The sequence below is a fragment of the Ictidomys tridecemlineatus genome, chromosome 4 (genome assembly GCF_052094955.1).
Source record: "Ictidomys tridecemlineatus isolate mIctTri1 chromosome 4, mIctTri1.hap1, whole genome shotgun sequence".
Lineage (NCBI taxonomy): Eukaryota > Metazoa > Chordata > Mammalia > Rodentia > Sciuridae > Ictidomys > Ictidomys tridecemlineatus.
Window position 1 is genome coordinate 54,622,218 of NC_135480.1, and position 13,183 is coordinate 54,635,400.

Genomic DNA, 13,183 nt, shown 5'->3' on the forward strand with positions numbered 1-13,183 from the left:
CTTGTAACTTAAAGTTAGTATCTTCTTCATTCCTTAAGGTACAGCTTAGAGCCATGAGGATTTTAATGAAAGTCCTGGGGCCACTGGAGATGATTCTCCGGAGACTGCTTTAGATACCAGAAGTCTTGTGTCTGTGACTCTATCCTCTATTGAAATGTCCACACGTGTGATTTTAAAATTCTGACATATAATAGGAGTTTTTGACAAGTTTGTTCTTATTCTTCTGAATGACTATGGAAATGACTGAAAATCAACTTGTTAAAAAAGTATCATGGCATGAAAGTGATTCCAGCTGGCATATTTACTCTCTGCTTACTACCATTTATTTTATGGTTCTGAAAAATTTCCAAGTCCTTCAGTTCTCTTCTGCTCTAATCACAAAGCAAAGGAATGAGGCATCCTTAGACTATTCCCAGGAGAAACTAACAAAGGTGGTAGGAAGAAAATGAACACTCTGTATGACCCTTATTACTGCTTTCTTTTGAAGCAACTCTGCTTTAGAAGACTCTATTTAAAAAGAATATTCCCTTTTATCTAAATCCCTAGTCAAGCTGTGACATCTGCAAATGGCTACTAATTGCTTCTCTCATCATCTTGTCCCTCAAATTCTCTATCATCTGCATTATGAAGTCTCATCTCCATCATTTGTACTCAAAATTTCATATCTTATGGCAAACCAGTCAATACTTTTTATCTTTTTAAAAAGTGTTTTTAGGGAGGGGGATAGTAGAGGATAGGAAAGGTAGCAGAATACAACAGTCACTAATATGGCATTATGTAAAAAAGTGGATGTGTAACCGATGTGATTCTGCAATCTGTATTTGGGATAAAAATGGGAGTTCATAACCCACTTGAATCAAATGTATGAAATATGATATGTCAAGAGCTTTGTAATGTTTTGAACAACCAATAAAAAGTGTTTTTATTTTTAAAAAGTACTCTTTTAAAATTTCTTTTATTTAAATTTATTTTTTGAGTAACACCAAAAATATAAATATTGTTCACATCTTTGAGGTACCATGTGGTATTTTGACATATGTACATTTTATGTTGTTGATGTCAGATGAGACATATGTTCCCTTAAGTCTTCATTATTTCTCAAAATCCCTTTTCCTAGCTTTTTGAAACATGTAGTATATTATCATTATGTATAGCCACTCTACCATGCAATAGCACACCTAAATTATTTTAGTCCTGTATAACTATAGCTCAGTATCCATTGATGCATCTCTCCCAAGTTTTCCCCTTCCTCTACTTTCTCCAGTCTCCTGTAACTACCATTCTACTGTCAACTTCTATGGGACCAGCTTTTATATTCCATATGTGAGATTGTATAGTACTTTTCTTTTTGTACTTGGCTTAGTTCACTTAACATAATGATCTGCCTGCATAACACCATTTACATCCTCCATAACACCATTCATTTGGTTGCAAATGACAGGATTTCTTTTTTGTGGCTAAATAATAATCCACCGAACATAGTATTTCTTGATTGAATTCTACATTTTCCTTGTTCTGTCTTATATTCCTTTTGAGCACAGCTGTTTTGCTGTTAACTCATTCCAAGTCTTGACCAGCACAAATGCCATCTTCTCCAAGAATCCCTTACTTGCATAATGTATAATAATAAACACAGAAAGCACAGCTATTAAGAAGAAAGTGTATTAGGAGGGTCATTTGGAATGGACTCCAGTGGGTAGCTAAGTTGACCTGTTTTTTGACTTTTTGGACCTATCTTATGAGGACAGGGAACATATCCTCAAGCTTCTTAACATCCAATTCCTTGCATCAACAGCAATGCTCTTTTGTTTTGTTTTTTTTTTTTTTTTTTTGAAAATTGCTCTTGATTAAAAGGAGCACCACTGACTGGAAAATCTGGGAGTGAATGTCATTACACCCAGGATGGCTCATAGCCACCTGTTGAATAATACAGTGATTTAAAACCATCAGTAACAAAATACCCTATTGCTGCAAGGTTGAACCATTCTGAGGTACCTTTCATGCTCCACTGTTCCCTGTGGGCTGGGACTGAAGGTGCACTTCAGTTGTGTATCTTCATCTAGAGTCTCCTGATGCCTTGTCATGCTTCTCTCTCATCTTTACTGGAATCCCCTGAGATTGCTCTTTCACTAGATCATTTTCCTCTCCTTGTGGAGAACTTGTCAGAAGATGGAGTGCCAATCAACACAATAACTTTATGTCCTTTATTATGCAGACTCAAATTTTAAAAATAAAATGAAGTACAAGTATTGATTCTGATTGCTGAATCCAACTCCTTCTCTCTGAGGAAAGAACTATAATACTCAACCATCAATGGCAGTCATATAGTCATAAGGTTTGAATTTCTATCTATGGGTTGTATTGTACTTGTTCCTTGTGGTACTAGAATTTCTGCTCCTTGTTAATTGGTCCTCATTACTAGGTATTTGTATATTTTTCTTATGCCTCTATTTGGAGGATGGTTCATGAAGTCTGAGTTCACACTGATTTTATATGTTCTGTGATACAATTTGTGCCAAAGATAGATGGGGTACATGTTGATGCTGCAGCTCTGTGGCTATCCTGAATCAGTAATCTCTCTGTTTGCTTTATCTTCATCCTATCCCATCATTTATGAAAAAAATATATGCCAGTTACATTTTAAAATAAAACTTTTAGCTATATTTCTGGAAGTAGTAACCTACAGAATAAGTTATTTCGTCCATTCACTCATTTATTCATTTTGAAATTATATTCCAGGCACTGTTCTAGTCTGTCAGAAATGTAAGTGTCAGACAGACAGATGTTTGCCTTTGTGGAATTCATCTTCAAGCATCTTCAGAGCAGACAAAGAGAAACTTGAGTCTATAATTAACTAATACGTAAAAAAAAGTTAAAGCAGGAAAGAATAATTCAATTACCCTTTAAGCACAATAGCAGCAAATAGCTTCAAAACTTTTAAATCATTTTTACCAGCTGCTATCACAGAACAGAAAATATGAGTTTAGAAAAGGGGTCAAAAGGAGAAAGTAGATAGAAAATACATGTCAGTCTGTTGTGGGTATCAATAACTTGTTTGATTTTTTTATTGGTTGCTCAAAACATTACAAAGCTCTTGACATATCATATTTCATACATTTGACTCAAGTGGGTTATGAATTCCTATTTTTACCCCAAATACAGATTGCAGAATCACATCGGTTACACATCCACGCTTTTACGGAATGCCATATTAGTGAACTTTTTTGATTTTTAAAAGCTCTTGTTTTTTTCTTAGATGCAAAAATAATTCAATATAATTGATGAAGTTGTTCTAGAAAGATTTTTTCCTTATAGTAAACCTCTTTGTTATCCATTTCAATAACTTTTTTTTTAAGAGAGAATGAGAGAGGAGAGAGAGAGAGTGAGAGAGAGAATTTTTAACATTTATTTTTCAGTTCTCGGCGGACACAACATCTTTGTTTGTATGTGGTGCTGAGGATGGAACCCGGGCCATGCCAGGCGAGTGCGCTACCGCTTGAGCCACATCCCCAGCCCTCAATAACTTTTTAAAACATTTCCATTACCCTCTGAATATTCCTCATGTCTACGTGCATTTTTTGCTTCCCTCTGCCCTGGTTCCAGGTACCTGTAGTTTTTACTTCTAGATAATATAGATTGATTTGCTTTTCCTACAAAGTTTTATAACTTTGAGTCTTAGAACTCAAAATCATCACGTATGACATGCCTCGTTGTGTTTGATTTCTTTTACTAGCATAATGATTTTGAGAGTCATTCATGTCATCATTAATTTGATTCTTTTTATTGCTCAGTAGAGTCCCCTTAAATGGGTATATCTATATCGTGTTTCTCTCATTTACTTGTTACTGGCTTGAGGTTATTCAGTTGGAGTCCTCTGTTAATAAATCTGGTACTATGAACTTTCAGATAGTGTGTGCATGATATGTCTTACCTTATCACAGGTAAATACAAAGGAACAGGCATGCTGGGTCTTCAGGTCGTATATGTTTATATTTTTTAAAAATTGCAAAGTAGCTTTCTAAAGCGGCTGTATAGTTTTATATTCCCACGGGCAATGCTGAGACTCCCGGTTGCTCAAAATGTCACATTTGGTATTGTTCTTTAATTTTAATTATCGTAATAGTTATATAGATATCTCTTTGTCACATCAATTTATACTTATCTGATAACTTATAATATCAAGTATCTTCTCATGTGCTATTGGTCATATGTACATCTCCTTATAAAGTTCCTGTTCCAACATTTCTCCCATTTAAAAAAATTAGGATGTTTGTTGTCTTATTCTTCAGTTCTAAGTGTTTCTTATACCTTCTATGTGTAAGCTCATTGTTATATATAGTTATTATAAACATTTTTTTTCCTTTTTAGTTTTCTGTTTTTATGTACTAAGGGCAAACTGTTAATATTTGAATAAACTCTAATATATCATTTTATTTTCTTTATCTGAAAAATTCTTGCAAGCTCTAAAATTATGAAGATTTTTTTCTTGTATTTAGCTCTAGAAACCTTATAGTTTTATCTTTCATCTTTGTGTCTATGAAACATTTTGAATTAATTTTTGTGTTTGGTATGATTTAAGTGATGTTGTTCATTTTTTCCATGTGGATATGAAATTGTTCAAGTAATATATGCTGTAAAATCTATGGCCATTGAATCGCCTCTTTCTCCACTGAACTGCCATTAACATTTATCCAGAGGTATAATAATATATAGGTGGATCTATTTTAGGACTCTCTTTTATGTTCCTGTGATCTGTATGTTTTCATGTCACCAGTATCATACTGTGTCCTTCACTTTCGATTTGTAGTAAGTCTTCTTTATGAATTTATTTTTTAATTGGAGCATTATAGTTATACATAAAAGTGGAATTCACTGTGATGTGTTCATACATGCTTATGACAGTTTGGTTAATTTAATTCTGCTGTTCCTTCCATTTTCCATCCATTATCTCTCTCCCTCATTCCCCTTCCTTCACTCCTCTTATCTGCCTTCTATTTTAATAGGATCTCCCCCACCATTAAAAAATCCTTATTTCTTTCTAGGTTCTGGATACTAAAGGAAAACATTCCACCCTTGACTTTACTCATCTTGCTTAATTTACTCAGCATGATGTCCTCCAGATTTGTCCATTTACCAGCAAATGACATAATTTCATCTTATTTATGGGTGAGAAAAATGACATTTTCTTTGTCTTTCTCTACTGAGGGACACCTAGGTTGGTTCCATAACTTTGTGATTGTGAATTATGCTACTATAAACATTGATATGCAGGTATCCTTACAGTATGCTGATGTTAGTGCTTTTGGATAAATTCCAAGGTGTAGAATAAGCTGGGTCATACATAGTGGTTTCATCCCTGGTCTTTTGAAGAATCTCCATAGTGCTTTCCATAGTCGATATACTAACTTGCAGTTTCACCAAAAGTGTGCTTTTCCTGCACATTCTTGCACATTATTATTATTATTATTATTATTATTATTATTATTAATGATTTCCATTCCAAATGGAATGTACTAGATTCTATCTGGGACTTTATGTCTATAGTAGTGTTTTATGTAAATAGGTGCACTAACATTTAGGCATAAATACCTACAGTCATTGTATTTTCTTGTTGGAGAGATTCCTTTACCAGTATGAAGTGATTTTCCTTGTTTCTTCTGATCAATTTTATCTTGAAATCTGCTATGTTAAATATGAGACTAGCTACTCCATTTTCATGGTATATATTTTTTCCCAACCTTTCATATTCAGCCTGTGTGTCTTTGCTTATAAAGGGAGTCTCTAATAAACAACAAAAGGTTGGGTCCTTGTATGATATGTCAAGATCATTGTAATGTTTTGAGCAACTAATAAAAAAAATTTTAAAAAGGTTGGGTCCTGTTTTTTTTTAACCCACTCAGCCATCTACATCTTTTAATTGTAGAATTGAGACCATTACTGTGTCATCATAGAGAGATGATTATTATTTCCTGTCATTTTGATTTATTTGTAATGTTTTATTTACACTTGGGTTTCCTTCACTAAGCTACTCTTCTGGTGGGATTCCCTCATTTGCTCTCTTTGAAGTTTGGTTTGCATTTCCTCTGCATGAAATATTTCTTTAAGCATTTGTTGTAGTGTCTGTTCAGTACTCATAAATTTCTTTTAGTTTCTGCTTATCATGGAAGGCTTTTATTTCACCTTCCATTCTGAAAGATATTTTTGTTGAATAAAGCAATCTAGGTTGGCAATCATACTCTTTCAAAATTTGGTATATATTATTCCAAACCCTTCCTAGCTTTTAAAATCTGGGCTGAAAAATCAGTGGTGATTCATATTCATTTACATCTAAATCTGACCTTCTGTTTTTGTCTGTCAGTTTTTAAAAGTCAATTCTTGTTCTGTTTATTAGATATTATAATTATAATGTGCCTTTAAGAGGATTTTTCATGATTTCATCTATTTGGAGTTCTGAATACCTCATATATTTGAATATCCATCTCACTTTCCAGGTTTGAAAATTTTTCTATTATTATTTCACTGAAAAGGTTTATACATGTTTTTAGTTTGTACCTCACTTTATTCCTGATGCCAATGATCCTTAGATCTAGTCTCTTCATATTGTTCCATTATTCCTGAATATCTTGGTCATGGTCTATTATCACTTCTAGTGCCAAGTTTTTAAAGATTTTACATCTTGTCTTTGATATCTGAAAAAATCTGTCTTCTGCATCATCTAAACTATTAGTGATACTTTTCATTAAATTTTAATTTGGTAAATTATTTTATTTCAATGATATCTGTTTGATTCTTGATAACAATAACTATCTATTTATTGAAATGATCTTCCATTTCCTGTATTTTATTTCTTAGTTCATTTCATATATATACTTTTAGGTCCTTAGTCATTTTATACATCAACTTTTAAATTATTTATCTGGCTTTTTGTCTACTGTAATATCTGAAGGCATGCAGTGCAAATTCCCAAAACTTGTTCTTCATTCCTTAAACAGCTCTCACTATTCTGATTGGTTTGCACATCTACACAAATAATCTTTTTAATTTACAAAAAAGTCCTTATAAAACATGATTCACATTGCATTGAATTTCCACATTAATTTTTTTGAGGATTGGCATCTTAATGACATTGGGTTTTCCATTCCTGGTATATGGTATATCTCATTCTATTTGATTAGGTTATTGTATCTCTTGCATGTGTCTACATAAATACATAAATATTATACAATATCATATAACATTATACATGCAAATAATATACATGCAAATAATATGCAGACTTTTATGTACCTTAAAGAAATTAAAGTGTGTACAATAGATTTTTATATCAAAGTATTCACCATTTTAAATTCTCTTTATTCATTCTTACAAGTGAGAGACTCATTGTCCCCTGATGTCCATCTTCCTAGTTGTTTAATCAACAACATAACTGAAACAACTGTAACTTGATTCAACTGTAACAAGGTGGAAACTCAGAGATGGACTTCCAGAATTGTCCATCTGAAAGCTCAGGTTATGTGTCTGCACTGCATTCCACTTACATTATTTGGGGTTGTGCTCAGGATATTAGCTGCTTCCACATCTAGAAAGTCTTGCATAGGGACTGTATAGGTCTCCCAGTAGGTTGTAAGCTTCAGAGAAAGAATGGAGCTTGGAAGTAGACACTTTGCTGGATGGTACCGGGAGAAGAAATCTAACAAGGTGAGGTAGAATCTTGTAGAATAGGTTGTTTGGATTCTTCAGTCTCCATTCTCTCATTTGAAAAATGAGGATAATAAGCTGTTCACAATGATGCATGCCTTTAATCCAAGTAACTCATAAGGCTGAGGCAGAAGGATTGCAAGTTTGAGGCCACTCTCAGTATCTTAGTGAAACACAATCTAAAAACAAAAATATAAAAGAGGGCTAGGGATACAACTCTGTAGTAGAGTGCATGTGGGTTTATTCCCCAGTACTACCAGAAAAAATAAGGATAATAGTAGTTCCTACTTGATAAAACTGTTGGAGAATTAAATATATATATAAAATGTTCAGCATAGTGATTGCATAAAGTGAGCTACATGTGAATATTATTTATTATCATATTAGTGGTGGTGAAATCGCTCCTCAAATGAGAGGTTGCAGAGGTTGAGATAGGAGATTCTCACATTAGAATTAGTAAGAACATATGGTTATGTAAGACTAAGTCTTCAGGTTGAAGATTCCTGCATTCCACCATGAACTAGCTACACCACAAGGAACTACTCAAGAAGCAATGTTTTGAGAACCTTTCTTATCTGGAAGTCATCCAAACATCTTTTTAAAATGTGTACTTCTTTATACAACTCTCAAGACAGTTATTTTCCTACTTTTGCTCTGCAATTAATGTACATGACTTAAAATACTTATTACTTAAAATTCAACTTTACTTGCAGTTTCACCTCTGGTTTTCCCAAGGTACTTAATGGCAAATGTTACAGATATAAATACACAATATTTGTCAATGAACACGTATTGAATGATCAATAGCTAAGGTTAGCATTTTGTATCTGAAGTACAGCACTGAGTATTTCTTAATCAGAAATATCAGAGTTCACTTGGAACTAATATTTATGTATAAGATAATTTGTCATATTATGCTCTTTAGAAATTATTAAACAAAGGTTACAGAACTATGTAGGTAGATAAAAACAAAAGAACAAATTGACCACTTGAGAATTGACAGAATCTTGAAGGATTGGTTGTTTTCATGTTTGAATTGAACTTCTCAATATCTACTACAGAAAATAATGATACTCTGTGATGCCTTTGAATTCACATATGAATCTCTAGTGTCTTCAGAGATTTATCCCCAGCTGAGAACAATATGAAAAGAGCTATATAACCACAATGTTTTTGGTCTACTACTGAAATATGAATCAGTTCTCATTTCAAGAGGTAAGATTTTGACTTTTGTTTATTAATCTGATGTAAGATTTTGACTTTTGTTTATGATTCTGATGTATTGCACTTCAAATACAATTTGGGAAAACTTTTTTCTCTAAACTTATCTGTGCTCAGAAAGGGTAGTATGGAAAGAGAACAGGTGTAATCAAGCAATGAGCTAGTGGGCAATATTGGCTGATTTTCTCTGTTTTCACCATTAGTTTCAGGGGAAGGAAGAAATAGTCACAGCCCAAGTTATCAGAAATCCTTGTTCTCTACCCATAAGACAGAAATTTATGGTCTTTCAACACTATGCAAAGTTGGCACTCTACCAATGTTGAGATGCTTTGGGAATTCCTTAGTATTTAGAATGAATATTTTAAAATGTAAGGAGAAAAAAAATCTTTCCAGAATATCTTCTTGTGTTTTTGCATCTGACTGTTAGTTTAGGAGGTAATCTTAGAAAAAGCTTGGTGTATATGCTCAGTAAACTTGGAGAGGAGGTTAACCTGGTCAGAAGTTTTGTGATTCTTCTTTTTATTCTATGTTTTATTTAACTGTATATTATGTTGACAATAATATTATTTCATACTACCAAATCCAAATTAGAAATCATTAGAAAGCAGTAGGAAGTCATTTGATTTATAAAATAAATTTATCAGTCTTTTTTCCACAGAAATTATATTGATATTCTAAAACACTTAATGCAGCAATATTTTTAACTTTAAATACATACAAATTACCCAGCAAATTTATAATATACTTAAAATATAATAATCAATACACATACACACACACACACATATTTCTTATATGCCAGAAAAGTAATAAAGTAATAAAGTTTAGCTATTATTGAAGTCATCCTTGCATCCTTGGAAAAATCTATGAAAAGAAAGAAAAAAATGAATGTTCTTTTTTCCTAATATATTTAGCATTCATTTTTGTTATTTTCATCTGCCTTATAGTATGATTTTTTTGAAACCATATAATATAGGAAGAAGAAAAGACATTATATGAAAGAATTTTTCTGGTGTTTCTACTAACACTAACTTAAAATCACTGATTAAGTCACCATTGCACATAAATAAGTAGTGGCCCTTGATCATCTTTATTTACTTCCCATATACATTAATGAAAATGAAACCATCATGTTTATAGATACTTTCATGTCATGTTTTCCTTACAGGTTCATTTTTCAGCAGCCACTGTCCCATGGATTCCCTGGTCACTGGGAACCATACTGCAGTGACAGAGTTCATTCTATTGGGCTTAACTGAGGATCCAGTCCTCCGAGTCTTCCTCTTCGTGATCATCCTGTGCATCTACCTGGTGACCATCTGTGGCAATCTCAGCACGATCATTCTCATCAGAGTCTCTTCTCAGCTCCATCATCCCATGTACTTTTTTCTGAGCCATTTAGCTTCTGCTGACATAGGCTATTCGTCTTCTGTCACACCCAATATGCTTGTAAACTTCCTGGTGGAGAGGAACGCCATCTCCTACCTTGGGTGTGCCACCCAGCTTGGTTCAGCAGTGTTCTTTGGGACAGTGGAGTGCTTCCTTCTGGCTGCCATGGCCTATGATCGCTTTGTGGCAATCTGCAACCCACTGCTTTACTCCACCAAAATGTCCACACAAGTCTGTCTCCAGCTATTTGTAGTGGCTTATACAGGGGGTTTCCTCAATGCTTCCTCCTTTGTCATTTCTTTCTTTTCTTTGCTCTTCTGTGGACCAAATCGAGTCAACCATTTTTTCTGTGATTTTGCTCCATTAGTTGAGCTCTCCTGTTCTGATGTTGGAATCTCTGCAATTGTTTCCACATTTTCTGCTGGCTCCATCATTGTGGTCACTGTGTTTGTCATTGCCATCTCCTACATCTACATCCTCATCACCATCCTGAGGATGAGCTCTACAGAGGGGCGCCACAAGGCCTTCTCCACCTGCACCTCCCACCTCACTGCAGTCACTCTTTACTATGGGACCATTACCTTCATTTATGTGATGCCCAGGTCCAACTATTCCACTGACCAGAACAAAGTGGTGTCCGTGTTCTACATGGTGGTGATCCCCATGCTGAATCCCCTCATCTACAGTCTCAGGAACCAGGAGATTAAGAGGGCTCTGAAGAGACAGCTTAGTAAGAAAATATTTTCTTAGTGACATCTTTTATTTTCTCAGGCTTGATATAGTAAAAGTGTCCCATAGATATAATGAATAGAAACTGAGTGCTTGTGTGTGAAATACATTTTCAACATATCATATTCAGTGTAGAGTGTTGCAGTAATTCACTCGCAGGTCAGCATGAGAAAGAATTAAGAAGCAGAGCAAGCAAAGTGGCAGAAGAAAAAAAGTCCTTTATTGTACATAGCAATCTTTTTATAGTATTGTGAACAAAGAAGGCAGCCTTCCAACAGCAATAAATCAGGTCTTTCAGCTAATTAAACATAGCCTACAGAAGTTTTACTTTTTAATGAGAAGTGATCAGCTTCTCATGGCTAATCTGCTTTTGGCCTGGAGCATGCTGAGTTCTGCTCTTTGATAAAAAATTTTTCTCAGTGCCCTCTTAGCCCACTTGGCAGAACATCCCGTTTGCAGTCAAGTCCTCCCAAGGACAGTAGACACCTCATTTTCAAGCATGTGCACTGTGACCTTATCTAAACCTTGAAGGAGCCTCTCATTTGCGAGCAGGCCCTCCCAAGGACAGCAGACACCTCCTTTTCAAGCATGTCCGCTATTACCTATCTATACCTTGACAGAATATCCTGTTCAGGCAGACTCCATCAAGGACAGTAATAGTAGCACACTCACATCTGATTCTCTACAGTAGAACTTCTCAGTAAATATAAGAGTTCAATTTTCAGATGTTATAGTATTCAAGGATTCATAGTGAGTTGCCGTTAATAAAACTAAATCAAATTTTAAAATTAAGAATTCAAATTGACTCACAGAAAACAAAATCTGCTGGAAATGCTTTTGAAGGAGCAATCAATAGAAATAATGGACAGTATAGACAAAATCAAAAAGATTTAAAATGTGAGAATTAATTAACATAAACTATAATATTACTTAGAGTAAAATGCTAAAAGATCACTTCATAACTGACAATACTTCATAATACCCAAAGACTTACACCAGGTTTGCTCCTCAGGTATCACAATGCTGAGGATTTTTACATAGGATTTCATGTGATAGTACAGTCAGAAGAGCATCCTTGCTTAGAAACCTTATGACCTTAACTAGAACCAGTTTATCTTATAATGTTAGAGGTAGTTCTGGAGTCCTTGCAAGGGTTGCTTATAGTTAAAATCAGCACACACTGGAAAAAATATGGCAAAAAAAACAATGTTTTGTGTATTGTCCTCTCAGTCTAGATGCAATTTACAATTAATAAACATTTTTTTACACAGGTATTGTCTCTGTTTAATAAAAATTACTCTGACAATGACATTCTAGAATGTTTTGTTATAAACAATGAGCAAAAATACTGACCATTTGATATTTTAGTTTCTTAGGATTTATGGGAAATTCAGTCAAAGTCAAATTGACTCACAGAAAACAAAATCGGCTGAAAATGCTTTTGAAGTAGAAATTGATGAAAATTTAAAGACAAAATATTTTGTTAACCACTTTTCTTAAAGGGTACAATGTAGATTATCAGGCATTATAAATGTTATACAGTTTTGATTTATAATTCTGAACAAATATACTGTATAAGAATCCATTACGGTTCACAGGCAGAATATAAGACCTTGAATGCTGTTATCTGAGAAATAGGTCACCTTTCTGTGTGCAAACACATGGTTCTCAGAGAAATTATAAAACAACTTCAGGTTTTATAAAAGAGGCACTGTAGTCTTCACACTTCTGTAATTTTTTTGTGGAACAGTCTCAAATCTTTTTCCAAAACAATATAGCTATTTTAATAATGAAGTTATGCAGAAAATAATGGTTAAAAAACTGTAAGTTTTTGGCTATTGATGCATTTTACAGTAATTTTTCTATAACTACATCAGTGTTATTGGCACATATTAACTTTCTTGGCAGGAAAAACGTAATAGCTAAGGAAAAACTAAAACTCCCCTCTCAGGTAAATGAAATATATAAGGTAATAATCTGATATAGTTTTTTGGAGACAGGGTCTCACTGAGTTGCTTAGGGCCTTGCTGAATTGCTGAGGCTGACTTTGAATTTGCAGTCCTTCTGCCTAAGCCTCCCAAGCTATTGGGATTACAGGTGTGAGCCACCATATCCGCTTGATACATTTTTCAGGAAAGAATTTTAC

The 13,183-nt window shown here is 34.0% G+C and overlaps 1 protein-coding gene across 1 annotated transcript; it reads left to right on the top strand.

Annotated features, from left to right (window-relative positions):
• Positions 1–10,113: 10,113 nt before the first annotated feature.
• Positions 10,114–11,058, top strand: LOC144376803 (olfactory receptor 5P76-like). Its single transcript, XM_078045081.1, has one exon. The coding sequence runs from the start codon at positions 10,114–10,116 to the stop codon at positions 11,056–11,058; it is 945 nt and encodes a 314-aa protein (XP_077901207.1).
• The last annotated feature ends 2,125 nt before the right edge of the window (positions 11,059–13,183 follow it).